This window comes from Solanum dulcamara, chromosome 7, assembly GCF_947179165.1.
Source record: "Solanum dulcamara chromosome 7, daSolDulc1.2, whole genome shotgun sequence".
NCBI lineage: Eukaryota > Viridiplantae > Streptophyta > Magnoliopsida > Solanales > Solanaceae > Solanum > Solanum dulcamara.
Window position 1 is genome coordinate 14,355,815 of NC_077243.1, and position 16,468 is coordinate 14,372,282.

Here is a 16,468-nt window from a genome sequence, read left to right on the forward strand (position 1 = left end):
ATTTGATAAACTTAAAAGGATCAAAAAACTATTCAAAGCATATTTAAAGGATTATTTTGAACTTCTCAAACATAAAGGATCATTTTTGTCATTTACATTTATTTCCAATGAGTCTTAAAAGTAAACACAAAAATCTGACGAGCGGGAAAAGGTTTTGAGGGACCATATGGTATTTCAAATGCAAATCCACCTCTCTCTGTCTAAATCCTAACGTTTCCATTTCTTCCCCAAAATCCATTGTTCCTCTTTTCGAATTTCACACGACAAGTCGTGCAGGATTTCATCAATAAAGGGTAAATTCTCCAATTCTTCTCACTTATTTCGGATTTTGCAGCATTCATCAGTTGTTAGTAGAGATTAGAAATTGTCACTTTTGAACTTGTAGATTAGGAATTGACTTGCTCTATGTTTCGACTCATCCCGTCAGTTCCGATGCATTTCGATCTGAATTTGTATCTGTATTTATCCAAGCTAAACAAGAAGTAGCTGGTTGTCTGCAGTAATTGTGCGGTTTTTTGGTTTTCTGAAATTACTGCCAGAATAGTACATGTTTGTATGTTTGTTTCTTTTTTTTTTAAAGATTTTGTTTTCTCCCCAGAAAATTCCATCTGTTTTTGAGATGGGTGTGGAGAACTACCATGTGATAGAGCTTGTAGGCGAGGGTTCTTTTGGGAAGGTGTACAAAGGGAGGCGAAAGTATACTGGCCAGGTACATTTTATCTTAGTGCTTAATGCTTTTGCTGGTCGTTCTAATTTTTTTTCTCATACTTTTAAATTTGATTACTTTCAGACGGTTGCAATGAAATTTATTCCGAAACATGGGAAAAGCGAGAAGGACATTCATAACTTAAGGCAGGAAATCGAGGTATTCTCGGTGCTACTTACCTTTTGGGTGTTTCTGCTTGTGAATATTCCCGTTTGAGAATGCAGCTAGGTTTACGTAATGTGGTTCAAAAAATATTTCCTTGGATTTTTCGGAGATATAATGATTATGCTTGCTCTGTGATCTTAAGTTCTAATCTCTCTCAATTGAGTTTGTGCCAGATATTTCTGTTTCATCTAGATTTTACCGTTTGTTTAAGCTCTGCTGTGTTGTCTCTATTTTCTCATAGTGGTTATTTAAACGGTGCAGATCCTAAGAAAGTTGAAGCATGAAAATATCATAGAGATGCTTGATTCTTTTGAAAGCCCACAGGAGTTTTGTGTCGTTACAGAATTTGCTCAAGTAATTGGTTTTCTCTCTCTATTTTTCTCTCCTAAAAATGTTAGGGCATAATGCCATGTGCATTTCCTCCATGTCTACATGCATAGAGATATATTGAATTTCTATCGCTTAGTAACAGGGCAGCATCACTGACTAATGAAAACTATCATATCCAGGGTGAGCTGTTTGAAATTCTTGAAGATGACAAATGCCTCCCTGAGGAACAAGTCCAAGCAATTGCAAAGCAATTGGTAATCTACACAAAATTTCGATTCTTTTAATATGTACATACTTTCTTCCGTCAACTACTAATCTGCAGAGGAATTCCATCATGATCCCACATTTATATCTTTTTATTTATTTATTAACTGTATGTTTGGTTCATTATCAGGTAAGAGCACTGCATTATTTACATTCAAATCGTATAATACACCGTGACATGAAACCGCAAAATATTCTCATTGGTGCTGGATCTATTGTCAAGGTTAGTAACTGAATTTTATGTCTAATTTGTAGTATGGACCAATAGTTTCATGGAATTGTGTTATTAGATATTACATAAAACACAATTCACACATTTGTTTTCTCATGGATGTTATTCTAGTTATGATCTCTTTGTTAAACAGTTCATGTAATATGGTTTTGCCCATTCAAAATGTTGTGATTTCATGTTAAACTGCAGTTAGTGGTTCCTTCTTTTTGGTTTATGATTGTGTATGAGGTGATGTCTTTCCTAACATGCTTAGAAATTGAGTTATAGTGGGATAAGCACAAAATTAAAACAAAAGATAACCGTACAGTTTTCTATTTGTTCTTTCTTCACCATCAGTTCCTTTGTGAGTATATTTTGACTTCATTCAGTTCAACTGGCAGCAGTGGCAGAATGTTGACTGGAGGTTTGCACTTTGCACAATAGAACAATTGTAAGACTGGCAATGCAATTTGGGCCAACATATCCACAAGAATGAGTGAGGCAAAACTGTGTAAAGATGGATATGCAATCATTTAAGGTTAGAAATAATCACATTAGGCAAAAAGGTGCAATTAGTATAGATAGATGATAAAATAAGAGAAAGTCACTTGAAGTTTTGGTCATGTCCAACAGAGACCTTTAGATGCATCAGTCTATAGATGTGAAATTATGATAATTGAGCTAAAAGGGGATAAACGTAGACCTAATATCACATGGGAAAGGGTTGTCTTGAAAGACATACAATTCCTGGAATCAACACAGGCTTAGAAAAAAAATAGAGCAGCATGGAAGAAAAAGATCCATAGAGGCGATACCATCAAGTTGGGGTTAAGGTTTATTCATGTTGATTTCGTTACTTTAGGTCCAGTCCATTTGGAGTAAGATTTGTATGCTAGTGAAAATTGTTGAGATTTCCTTACTTTAGGTTCAATTATTGAGCATTGCATCTAGATGCATCAAAATGGAGTGACATGGATAGTTAGGGTTTATATAGATTATTATTGATGAGCTCAACTGATTCAACATAGTTTTAGTGTTGCATTGTGTTCATGCATTCAGCTACTTTTTTTCCAGGGATCTACTCTTATTTTGGTTCCTTGGAGGAACATAATTAGCTTATTTATTGGTATGTTCTGTGGCTATATGATAACTAGCCTGCTAAATTTGTTAAAGTATTATTACAGAACGAGAACTTGTGAAGATACTGGAAATGTGTTAGAGCTAGTTTATCTTCGTTTTTTTTAGTGAATGATATGCCAGTGTATAACGTGGTGCTTGTTGTACTCTGCGTCCAGCAGCAAAGATGTAACTTTTCTCATGTCTCTTCTATTTTTCTTTTTTATTGAACAGCTTTGTGACTTTGGTTTTGCACGAGCCATGTCCACAAACACAGTAGTTCTGCGATCCATAAAAGGTGAATTTCACTAAAGGCATAGTAGGATTGCTTTGTTTTCCTCAGTCAATAAATGGACATCATGTGGTTGATACAAACTACTGTTGGTCTACTCTGCTCCTGAGCCTCAGTTCTCTTTCCATTGTCTTAGGTACACCATTGTATATGGCTCCAGAATTGGTACGAGAACAACCATACAACCACACTGCTGATTTGTGGTCTCTTGGTGTTATCTTGTATGTAACATCTACTTTAGGAATGTTTTCAGTGTTTTGAATAACTTAAAAAAGATTCTTCGTGATTATTGGAAACAAATTGCCGTCTAGCTGGAGGGAAGCTTGACCTCTTTCTTAGACAAAATGAGCTCCTTTGGTTTTAAGAAAAAAAAGAACAAAATTTACAGCTAGGAGGCATTAATAATTACAACCTTTACAGCTACAGATAAATCTCCTGTTATTAATAATTGACCTCCTTCTGCAACACTATTCTCCTAATGAATTTAATCAACTGATTTTATGCAGATATGAGCTGTTTGTTGGTCAGCCTCCATTTTACACTAATTCAGTTTATGCTCTTGTTCGTCACATCATCAAGGTAACCAAGATTACTCTTGAATAGATTTTGGATCTAGACCTGTGGTTGATTAGACCTCTAACTTGTAAACACACTTATGCTCAGGACCCAGTTAAGTATCCAGACAATATGAGCTCAACCTTCAAGAGTTTTCTGAAGGGCCTGCTTAACAAGGTTTCCCTCTATAAAATTAAAGCCCTTACACTTCTATATTTTTAGCTTCCTACTTTTGATCTAGTGATCAATTCTGTGAATCAGGTACCGCAGAATAGACTGACTTGGCCTGCACTTCTTGATCATCCGTTTGTTCAAGAAACATTAGAGGATTTGGAAGCTAGGGTAATTACAAATTGAAAAGCAAGCTACTTAATTTGAATCTTCCATTTTTTTTTTTTATTAATGGAACAATTTATCAAAATAACAGGAGATTCGTGCTGCAGCAGCTACTACAAAGGGATCTGATGCAACTTGGAGGGGGAAAGGAGATAGTCAATCAACTCAGCTGAATGGTGCAGCCCCCGAAAGTAAGACTTCCATTTACATATCAGCATGCACGTCTAATTTTGCCCAATTCATCTATCTCAAGGGATACCATTGCAGGTAAAAATCATATTCAAGCTGCAAGTGGAAATGGAAACACAAGGAACCTTCAGACTGAGGTTCATTTGAAGAGCTCGGACGTCACAGTAAACGCTTCACCAGAAGAGTTCCCTGGTTTCTCACAACCTGATGATATTGTGCTGTCAGGTTAGTTGTGTTTGGATCTATAGAATAGGCTAAATTTTCTACTTATGTGATCAAGCTGCAAAATATTGAGGTTTCTATGAGCTCATAGACAATGGAACTGATATAACTGTTTTCAACATAGGGAACAAAGGAAGAACTTTATTCTTTTATAACCTCTTTACCAATTGTAGTTTGAGTAAAACATAGGACCTGTATAATCTTTTTCAAAAAAATTAGTATTAAATCCTGAACTTTAAAATAATTAGACCAATATCTCATAAAAGAGTCAAACCATGATACGTAAGGGATGGAGTAAATGTAAATCTTGTCATGACGTTCATTTAATTTTCTTTTTAAAATTGATTCAAAGTGGCTCTATAGTTACACTCTTTGTTTCTGATCATGCAAGTAACTGAATATTTTCTTCTTTCGCACCACTATGAGACAAACGACCACCAGCTGTAGGTTTTGCTTGAGGTATAGTAGCTCCTATCAGTTACACTGTATCACTGACACTAGCATTGAATTTTCGTCTGTACGAAGGACAAACACAATGTTCAGCTTCTTGAAGAATTGTCTGTTGATGCTGTATGCATGTTATACAATATTTGTAATATTATTACTTATCTGAATTTTAGATGCACAAGTAATAACTCTTTCTTTTTCTGTCAGTTTCTTTAGCTCATCTTTCTTAGCTTCTTATGACATTTGAATTTCATCACAAGTTAGTTCTCCCTTATGCTTCTAACTGTGTAGTTAATGATATCCCATTCATATGTTTCTGTTCATTGTTGTGTTTGTTTTGGAGAGGGGAGGATCAAATAATCTTTACCAAATTTTCCTAAATCACATACAGTATTTTATAATAGATATTCCCATGTGAGATATCCATGATATATATTGTCTTTTCAGGTTGTCAGGTTTTGGACAGACTGGAAAGCAACTCCCGAACAGTTAAGGGTGCAAAAGTTATTGGTCAAGATAATGATGCATTATCAGCTATTTTAGTTCCGCTAAGAAACTTGTGTGATGAATTAAAAATTCCTAGCAGGTATATAGAGTTCTGTATAAGAGGTGTGTAGCATCTTATTTGATTAGACATGATATAGTATATTTATTCAACAAGTAGGTATCATATTAATTATTACTCTGTTTCAATTTGTTTATCTTACTTTTCTTTTAGTCTGTTTCAAAAATAATGTCTCTTCCCCTTATTTGGAAACTCTTTAATTTCAGTATCCCGCATGAGATGTTTAAGACCACAAAATTAAAGGTCATTTCGGTACATTATACATATCTTTAGTTTAAGACCACAGGATTCAAAATTCTTCTTTACTTTCTTAAACTTTGTGCCAAGTCAAATTAAGACGAACAAATTGAAATGGAGAGAGTGCTTGGTAGTTTCTAGATTAATTGTTCGCCTTTGTTTTGTGACGTTCTTACTGTCTAATTTGCCTCCAATTGATAGAGTTTATGATATTGAGGATTCCTTTACCCTGCTACAATAATGCTACTTGAATAAATTCCATCTGTGTGTCTGTAAATGATTATAGGAGAAAGATTAGTTTTCATTTTTCAGAGGTTTTGCTTTTATGTATCACATGTATTAGAAGATCTGTTTAGGAACATTGCTTACTCCTGTTTCACTTTTTGTATCATTTATCACGCCAAAGTTGATAAGACTTTATGGTTACAAGAACTGACATCTGGTTGAAGTAAGTAGACACAAAATTGATACTTTTGATATTACTAACCTGCTTGCTTCTTGCACAGGGATCACGATTTTGTCATATTAAACCAATCACTTAGAATTCTTTCAAACTTAGTTGCAGCCGGTGCCATCAACTCAAGTGGGACACTTGATCAAATTATCTGTGTACTTCTTGGTTTGACTTCTACTGTACTTAAAGTCAAGTCTTCTAATGCAGCTGAATTGCTGATGAAGGTAATTTTGTGAGAACCATCCTCATTCACCAGACCAAAATTGAAAAGGAAGAGGTTTTTCCCTGATATGGGTTTCTGTCCTTGTGAACCTTAATTACACATCTTTTCCATGAACTTCGATGATATAGCTAAAATCTCAAATTTTGCATCTTCATTCTTGTCCAAACATTAATGTTTAAATAAGAAGAAAAAAAGAGCCACGTCTCACTAGGACTAATATGCATTTTTAATAACATATATCTTTCAATACAATTTTCACTAATATTTCTGATTTTGTTTTGCTTCCTAAAAAATTTATGATCTTGTGGTCTGACTGTTTTGCAGATTTTTTCAGTCACCAAAAAAATGTTAGATATCTGTGGAGGTGCTATTGGTAGCTCATGTTTAGGGCATTGGAGAACTCTTCTTGAGTTGTATTCACAGGTTAGGTTTTCGAACATGGAAGATTATGCACTTATGTCAACTTGTATATTTGTTTTGAACTGCTATACACAAATGTACAGGTCATAAATAATCTGGATGATGCTTCTGGTCGAGTTCTGTCTGAGTCAACTGGTTGCATTGCAGCTATGTTGTTTCGAGTGACTCAGGCTCTTAAAGTATCATCTTCTCCACCAACCCTAATAGGAACTCTGAAAGAGCTTCTAGACCATGCTAGCAATTCTGGCATAGCGGACCTTTTGATTTTGTGCTTAGCTACATCAGGGTCAGGTTCCTCAAATTTACTGCGAGCTGCTGCTGAAGCCTGCAGGGCTCTTTGGTTGCTGGTGGATGCATTTGAACTTCTTTCTCTAAGAGAAAATAGATACTATTTTCCAATTAGCTCTTTGCGAAGTCCTTCTTTACATCGACTTGACATCAAGGACCATGAGCGAGGTCCATTACTTGGAGGAGATTCAACAAAAATTATTGATGCCATGACAAAAGCATTTCTAAGGTCCAAAGCCGTACAACTTGCTGTTTATTATTGTCTGCATCAGCGTCTTGAGGCTTCTATTTGTGGTGGAGTACAGGTGTCTATCTCTTTGCTGTCATTTACTATGTTTTACTGGTACTTGCTTAATAAGTTTTCAGTTGTTGGACTTTTATGGATGTATGAAGCACAGTAACTTGGATCTTTTATTTTCTCTGTTTCTCTCAGTTTTATTTACAGATCACCAATGTCTGTTTCGCAGCTAACCTTACCATGTCTAGGCTAACATTAACTGACATTTGATAGAAGGTTCTGTGCTATTATTATTATTAGTATTGTTATTATTATATTTCAGCCATTGACCATTAGATCTATTTGGTGCTCCTGGTCTTGCATAGTTAGTTGCCCAAGTATTTTTGTTCCCACTTATAGCAAGCGGATGCAGTAAAGCAAGACTGTTCTCTCCTTCATTTCTCCTAGACACGACCTCTGATAATGTAGCATGAAAAGGAAGAATAATGCATGTCAAAGCAGCAGGACAAGGTCCGTTGAGCTTGAAGCAAAAATCAAGAAGTGAAATGGGTGCTTCTTTGAAGTGAAGTACACAATTCATGACACTAAAGTACCAAACATATATGAATTTAGTACTATGACGGTCAAATTACAATAAAAATAATTGATATCCGTATCCAATATATAATAATGCTGATATTTATCCAATTCTTCAAAATTAATATTCAAAGAACCAACCAGTTTTCATTAGGTTCATTTTCTCTAAAGTGATACCTCCTTGCTTGACTTTGCTGCTTTGGTTTAAGCGACGAAGCAATGACTTTTGATGAGACTGACGCATAGTCTTTAAAGAAACATCTAATTGTGAAAATTTATTCTGTTCTGTTTTTTCACATAAAAATGCACCATAAAAGTAGGTTAGTTTTTATGTGTGATGAGTAAGTAGCTATATTTTGCATAGTCAAAATTATTAACTAATGCTTCTTTTTTCCAGCTTGTTCTGAGGTGTTGTTTGCATAGTGGAATTGTTGCCACTATCCTGTGTGGTCTGCCTAGTTCTCTTCCTGTTACTACAGTTGTGAGTGGAGGAGGAGATGGCACTATTGTTTCAGAGCTTTTCTCTGTACTATCATCAGCTAAGAAATCACGTGGAGGAGAAGCAAATACCTTGGTTCTGCACTTAAGCCTTCTTCTTGCCACCATCGCCCAATGTCTAAAGTCATCAGGAAGGAATTCTGCCTTGTTCATGTTAACTACATCTTCAAGAAAGCAGCTCACTCGGCTCTCTGATCTTGCACATTATTTCTCTGCTGATGTGCAGTCATTATGCCAACCTCATTCTGCATCTGCAATGCTAGCTCTAGCATCCATTCTGTCTCTTGAAACTGGCTGCACAGTTGAAACTACCATTCTTGACATAGCTGTGCCAATGATCCCTAGGACTGCCAAGTTATGCGAATACCTTAGGAATCCTGTTAATGAACAAGATGGAATAAGTATGTTTAGTGGAATGCTTTCACATTGGCATGGCCTAAGAGATGGATCTATTGGGTTATTGGACATACGACTGAAGAAGGAAGGACCATTGGCTGTGCAACACTCCTGTGCAAGTGGTATTCCACAGCTTCTTATTGATTTGTTATCAGGCAACATTACAGAGGCCTCTGAAGAATCCAATTTTTCGAAAGATCATATTGGGCTATCACCAATCGGAGTTCCATGGAGCATTTCATTGCTTTGTCAATGCCTTACTGGGGGAGTATCCACTTTTCGTCATATATTGCTCAAGACGGAGCATGTCAACCTCATATCAGATTTGATATTGGACATGCATCTTAAGCTAATCAAATCTTGGAGTGGACCTGGTGGCGGGGTGGATGGGGTTAGGGATACAATAAATACAGTTATAGATCTTTTGGCATTTCCTTTTGTGGCTGTACAGAATGGTCTAGGTTTGCCATCTGCTACTGCTTCAGTGAATAGTGGATTTCTCCTTAATGTTGGTTCACCTGGTGGAAGAGTTTGTCCTGAAGACAAGGACATGGTGAAAGCAATTGAATCACATTTGGGAAAGTATACTCAGATCCTATTGGAGGTTTGACTTTGCATCTTCCCTTCAAATAATTTTATTTGAAATATTGTGTACTTCAAGGATTAGGTTCTGACTGTGGTTTACAGTTTGTTGGCCAAAATTCTTAAGATAATCATGGAAACGTATGCATGAACGATCAGAAGTACAAGTCATTGAGCCAAGCAAATTGCAAGTTGGGCATTATACTAACTAGGAGTCATTATATGTGTCATCAGTAAATGATTCTCCATATAGTTTTTAAGCTTTGAATTACCAAGTCTGTATATAGAGACACATTTCCTAGCATCGTTCAACTGCATGGATGGCACACATGGTCCTCTGTATTTCACCTTTTGTGCTCTCTATAGGAAAATTAATGAGATAACACATCCTTGTATAGCATTGATGGCAAGTGACTTTGGATTGGATAACCCATGATAGATATGCTTTGTGCTTGCAGGTAGGAGTTCCAGGCATTATTCTTCGGTGTTTGGAACACATGGAATCCAGAGATAAAGCGAGACCTGTTGCATTTCTTGCTAAAATGACAGCTCACCGACCTCTTGCTGTTCAACTATTGGGTAAAGGATTGTTGGATCCTAGAAGAATGAAGTCTCTACTGGATGGTTCATGCTCTGGAGAAGTTGTTCTGGACGTTCTTATGATTGTTTCAGATTTAGCCCGCATGGATAAGGTCAATTCTTAACTGCACATACTCTCTTAGTTGATCAATGGTGAACTTTAGTGACTTTTAATTCTTTATTAATAATGTCATTGGCTGTCTTGATAATGTGGGCTGTCTTACTGCCTGTTTAATTTCTTGTGTGATGTATCCTTGATTATTATTTAAACGTTTTTGATACCTCTTCTACTATTCGTGATTTTTTTAATTGCAATATGTGGAAAATAGGAATGTTTGATCTTTAAAGTTGGGTTTGTATGGTCATAGTTAACTAAATTTGTCAAAAGTAAGTTTGAAGGTGGGTATTCATTTTAAGTGATTTTAACTGTTAGGGATTGTTTACTTTTTGTGTTTAAATCTGTTATCTATATCAAACGTGATATCATAGTTCAATCAAGGATTTTAGGGGTCGTTTAGTTTGAATACAAGTTATGATAGGATTAATTATGATGGGATAAGTTATGCTGGGATTAGTTATGATGGGATTATTTCTTATTGATTGTTTGGTTTGTTGTATTCAAAATTATATTCATTGCATAAATTTTGAGAACAAGTTGTTTGTTTACAAAAATACCTTTCACTTTATCAAGTTTTTTATATTTTCTTTGCAAACTTTAGTTATTCATTCTTAAAAATAAAATTTTCATCATATTTAGCCTAAATATTTTTGTGCGTGCTTTCCCATGATGGTGCCATATGTAATTAAAAATAAAATCTTCCTCTTATTTAGCTTAAAAATAGAACTTTCATCTTAAATTTGTTAAAGTAAAAGAGAATTTATTATTTATATCACTTCATTTAAGCACATATCACTCTTAAATTGTAAAATACTAAAGTTTTCAATTTAGTTGATATATAAAATACAAGCTTTCAAGTGACTAAAAAATATATAATTAAAAATATGTAATTTAATTGTAGAGAAATCAAAACATAAATAAACATAAGAATTAGTCAAATAAATTAGTAAATAAAAATTATATTTGTATAGTCTATTTTTTTAATTAAAAAAATATATAATTAATATAAAAATAAGGAGTAGTGAAGATTGTATATGTTATTAATTAAAAATAATGTGAATACACATGAATGTGAAAAGTGATGCATAAAAATGGTTTAAAGGGATATTTTTGGCATTTTCTCTATTTTATCTCGGGATTACTATACCACCCAAGAGGAGGGAATTCCGGTATTAATTATTAATTCCGGGATAAGTTATCCTGGACTTGCCAACCAAACGACAAATTAAGTGGCACTATAATTTAATCTCGGGACTATTTGTTGTTATCCTTCACACCAAACGACCCCTTAGTCTCAAACCTTGCTCATGGGAAGCAGGTCATATGTTTGTTTCGGTATTAAGGGAGTACCTTGTAAATAGTGTGACATATTAAAGCATGATTCTATGTTGTGGACTCAATTATTGATACTTATTCGACACAGATGTGCGTAATCATTGAAGAACTTGATTGTACCACATAGGTTATCCTAACTATGCTGACGCTGGTTATCTGTCATATGCATCCAGGCCTTCTATGAATACGTTGATGGGGCAGCTATCTTGGAGTTTCTGAAAGGCTTCCTAACTGATAAAGATCCTAATGTGCGTGCCAAAACATGCAGTGCTATAGGAAATATGTGTCGTCACAGCTCCTATTTCTACGCATCGCTGGTAATCTTCCTGAATAACCTCTGGTTTCATCTAAATCTTGTTTAAACCAAAATGATCTTTCTTTTGTAGTTTTGACATTACTTTGTATTGAGGTTTTGCAGTTCTATAATTTGTCCCTCTTCAATATAATTCTATCTCTCTTCGAACTCACAATTGTTTTTTTTTCCTTATCTTGTAGGCAAAACGTGGTATCATTAGTCTTCTCATTGACCGATGTGCTGATTCTGACAAAAGAACACGGAAATTTGCTTGCTTTGCAGTAAACCTTTTGTTTGCTTTCAAACTGTTTGATAGAATCAAATTACTTCTTAATCTCAATTAAACTTTAGTTATAAATGGTTGGCTGAGAAAGATTTTTCTCCATTTGTAGATCGGCAATGCTGCCTATCATAATGAGCTGTTGTATGATGAGCTCAGGAGATCCATTCCTCAGCTCTCATATCTGCTGCTTTCAGCAGAGGAAGACAAAACTAAGGCCAATGCTGCTGGGGCACTGAGTAACCTTGTCCGCAACTCCAACAAGCTTTGCGAAGATATTGTCTCTAAAGGAGCCATGCAGGTTTATAATGCCCCTATCATGTTTTACTTTCACAATTCCTTATTTGCTTAGCAAACCAAACCTATTGATTCTTTTTATTTGCGAAGATACTGTTTCTAAACCAGAATGTTTCAAGAGACATCACTTTATACTAGTTTCGAGTGCCTGGATGGAAATGCCTTAATGCGTGTTGTATCTTAATAGAGAATGCTGAATGTGTTCAACAAACTCCCCTTACCGAAGTTGATGGTGCTTTTTTTCCAGGCGTTACTGAAGCTGGTGACAGATTGTTCCATCGTAGCTCTTAGCCCCAGTAGAAAAGATACCATAAATGAGTCACCTTTAAAGATAGCATTATTTTCCCTGGCGAAGATGTGTGCTCATCCACCTTGCAGACAGTTCCTGCGCACATCCGAGCTATTTCCAGTTATTAGGCAGCTTCAGCAGTCACCAGAATCAACAATAGCTAATTATGCCTCTGTAATTGTCAAGAAAGTTGCAGAAGTTAATTAATTATTGATTTGCTCGAAATATACCAGCTACTGAATTGAAGCTCATTTCTCATGTGCCTCTATGAAAAGGTTGATCCACCCCCAGTCAGCTTATCATGCATTGCTTTAGTTCAGTTCGAGCAACGTAAGGTTAAATGACTTGAGGTTGCAAAAGTATATATGTAACTACTAGCTTTCAGAACTTGTCAAGTGTCTCAAAATATGTAATAACACCCTTACAAGCTAGTGATTTTTTTTGGCAGCTGCTACATTCTTGTCTTTCACGGTTATGTATTGTTATGCGTTATGATATAATGCTGTTATCCACTTTTAAACTCGGATGCAAAGCTCTGTGTATCCTTTCTTTTGTTTACACTGCACTAAAGCTCATCCCTTTATAGTAACTCGCAAGAAATACTAAAGATGGCTGATTTCGTTGGGTTAAAGATAGCTGCTCCATAATCCTCCTTGTTAAGGGCTTTTCAATGCTTCAAATTGATTGATGATGCACAACTTGAACAACAATGATACAACCTAGGTATGACCACATACCCAAAGCTAGTTATTAAAGTAGTAGGATAGCCTAGGGTATATAAACCTCACATCATCAGTCTATTTCTAAGCTAGTTATTAAGGTAGGAGAGCTAAAAGCTAGTTACTAAAGTAGTAGGATAGCTCAGGGTATATAAACCTCACATCATCAGCCTATTTCTATGCTAGTTATTAAGGTAGGAGAGCTAAGTGTTATGACCCACTACTTATCATGAAGAAGGGAGAAGAACTAGGATATATAAACCTCACGTCAGCCTATTTCTATACTTGCAATAGACCATTACAAATCACAACGCTGTTTACACTGATGTGGAACTCAAGTCCAACCATAACAAATCACTGAGCTATATATATCGATGGGGAGCTCAAGTCCGACCATAACAAATCACTAATATATATCGATGGGGAACTCAAGTCCCGACCATAACAAACAATATCACGTGCAAATTTGTGATAAATCGCCCAAACTCTTTACTTAATACTTTCCACAAATTAGCACTAAAAACTACGATTTTTTCCCCAGAGCAAGTATATATTCTACAAGGATGCTATAAGTGAAGGGATTTCCCATTTTACACTCGAGAGCCATAAATATTGAACTAGAATTGGAAGGCTTTACCCAAAAGGGAGAGCCCATTCAAAAATTCTCGACGGCCAAGGCAGAACCAAGGCCGAAGAGGGGGTTTGGAAATAGTTTTCAACCAGCAATAGACGCGCCTCGGTTAGAACCTCACTAGCTGCGTCATTGCCCCAAGCGCAAAGATGCCTATTACTCTGTATTGCCTTCGCTTTTTGTAATCTTCTCTTAGATCCGCTTTTTCACTTATTTCTCGATATGGGACGCTCTGGGCAAGTCTTTGACACACACCATTTGAAATGGATTGTTTAATTTCGAATAAAGCACCATGTTTGATCATATATATATGAGTTAATTTAAAGTGATAAGTATTCCCAATTTATGAAATTACCTTTAGGGGGGAGTGTTTTAGCCTTTAAAGTGAGACTTTCGGCATGAATTTGAATTAGTCGAATTTTTAGAATGGGTAGACACACTTGGTGAAAAAGGAAAAAAAATACTTTGAGATCCCAATGTATGTGATATTGTTTAATTTGACATAAAAAAATTAAAAAAATTGAAGACTTTTGAAAATTGTGCTCTAAAACAAACATTAGATATTTGTATGACTATAAATCATTTCATTAAGGTAAAAAATTAGAATTTTAGAGTTGAGTTGTCTCTAATCATAGCAAAGTTGAGTTATTTCTAATTATAGAAAAGTAACTATTTTTTGGGACAATTAAAAAAAAAAGTGTCATTTAAATTGTGACTCAGAAAATATATGAATTTCATTTACTTTGAGGCGTATGATCTCAAATTGCAATTATCTGCCAGTGAGCTGTCAACTTTAATTTAGGAGGTTAATTGCCAAATGCCTGTGTTTAAGAGGATATTAAAGAGTTTATACCATAGTATAAATGCCTAAACCCTTTGCTTTGAAGTACAAGTCAAACCAATCATGGACAAATCTATATTGATTTATGCAACGTTTGGTATGGAATTGGGTTGGAAGAGGGTAAAGTGCATGTTGACTTTATCTTTACCTCATAAAAATAAAAAAATTATTTTTGATAGACTCTTAATTTAAAATAAAGCATATACAAGTTGTTCGGAAAAAAAAAACCTAATAACAATAATGAAATAATATAGAGAACAAAATAATATATAGAGGAATGAACAATATGACAGACAGTGATATTTGAAGCACCAAAAACATAGGTAATACCCAAAGAACAAAAATAGTGCTAATACTACTGGTAAGATAGGATGTCCAAGTACGACCATATTAGTTTATCCAGCAAGAAAGCGAGATAATGCTCAACTACCAATAAATATTCTACCCTAATCCACGACCTCCAACCCTCCCATCTAAGGGCATGTTTTTGGTAAGCTTAAGATGTATCATGTTCTGTTTAATTACCTCCCACAAATACTTTTTCAGTCTACCTCTACCTTTCATGATGCCCGTCACTACCAACCTCTTACACCTTCTTATTGGGGCTACACCTCTTCTCTTGACATGCCTAAACTGTCGGTCTCACTTATCTCATTTTGTCTAGCCACCGTATAGGCCATTTCTATCTTGTCCCGGATATCTTCATTCTAATTTTATCTCTCCTAATATGCCGACACATCCACTTTCACATCCTTATCTCTGTAACTTACATCTTTTGAACATGTGACTTCTTAATTGACCAACACTCTGTCTCATACAACATAACCGGTCTAACCACCACTAGATAGAATTTACCTTTATGTTTTAGTGATACCTTCTTATTACACAATACTCTAGATGGAGCATCCATTTCACACATCCTACACTAATACAATGTTTAATGTCATCATTGATCTACTCGTTAACTTGAATTAAAGAGTGTTAAGTACTTGAAATCAGTGTTTTAAAAGGCGGGGGCGTGAGGCGAGGCATTTTACTTAGTATAGGGCGATGCGTAAGCCTCGAGACGTGGGGCGTAAGCCCTATGTATCTTTAAATTTTTAATTTACAATATGGCATAATAATATAACAACACAAAATTATAAAAATACATCAATAGTTTGAAATAATTACAAATATAATTAAGGAAACTCATAAAAAATAAAACTTCTAACATGACTATACAAGTATAAATAATCTAATATCTTAACTTTCTAATAATAAAAGAACCATTATTTCTCAAAATATTTTTATCAGACTATACAATACCCCCCAAAGAAAATAATCAATAAAACTTACTAGTATTATAATAAAAATATCACTCCATCATGAATAAAGATAAAATTACTTTCAAATAGCTAAATAGAATATAATAATTTTGAGACATATGACAAAATCATGAAGACCAATGATAAGTGAAAAGGTAAAATTTGCTACGAATTTTTAAAAGAAATGTTACGTAATATATAAAACCTTCATAGTGTCACCAAATATTAAAGATGTGATACTACAACTTGTTAATTGAGTTACTCTCATTCTTCTTATCTCCATAGATTAAAAATTATTAAGTATCATTCATTTATTCAAGAATTATGAGGGTCAACAATGTTAATTGAAGATTTTAACACATAATTTATGTTAAGATCTGTTAGCCCGAGCCCCGAGCATTGGGCGTGCTTAAGGCGTACAGTTGAGCGCTTAGGGCGTAAGTCTTACAGAACTAAGTCTCACACTT

At 35.0% G+C, this 16,468-nt stretch overlaps 1 protein-coding gene and 1 non-coding gene across 2 annotated transcripts; one reads left to right on the forward strand and one right to left on the reverse strand.

Moving 5' to 3' along the window:
• Window positions 1-88: 88 nt before the first annotated feature.
• Window positions 89-13,023, forward strand: LOC129895844 (serine/threonine-protein kinase TIO). Its single transcript, XM_055971614.1, has 23 exons — window positions 89-293; window positions 599-709; window positions 791-865; window positions 1,133-1,225; window positions 1,381-1,455; window positions 1,596-1,688; window positions 3,027-3,090; window positions 3,221-3,305; window positions 3,591-3,663; window positions 3,748-3,816; window positions 3,901-3,981; window positions 4,067-4,166; window positions 4,243-4,389; window positions 5,281-5,419; window positions 6,142-6,313; window positions 6,637-6,735; window positions 6,816-7,325; window positions 8,232-9,332; window positions 9,769-10,002; window positions 11,516-11,659; window positions 11,838-11,918; window positions 12,030-12,218; window positions 12,462-13,023. The coding sequence occupies exons 2-23, from the start codon at window positions 620-622 to the stop codon at window positions 12,708-12,710; spliced, it is 3,963 nt and encodes a 1,320-aa protein (XP_055827589.1). The 5' UTR covers window positions 89-293; window positions 599-619; the 3' UTR covers window positions 12,711-13,023.
• Window positions 13,024-13,851: 828 nt separating this feature from the next.
• Window positions 13,852-14,004, reverse strand: LOC129898062 (U4 spliceosomal RNA). The gene has a single exon (XR_008768980.1). It is a non-coding gene; the product is annotated as a U4 spliceosomal RNA (small nuclear RNA).
• Window positions 14,005-16,468: the final 2,464 nt, after the last annotated feature.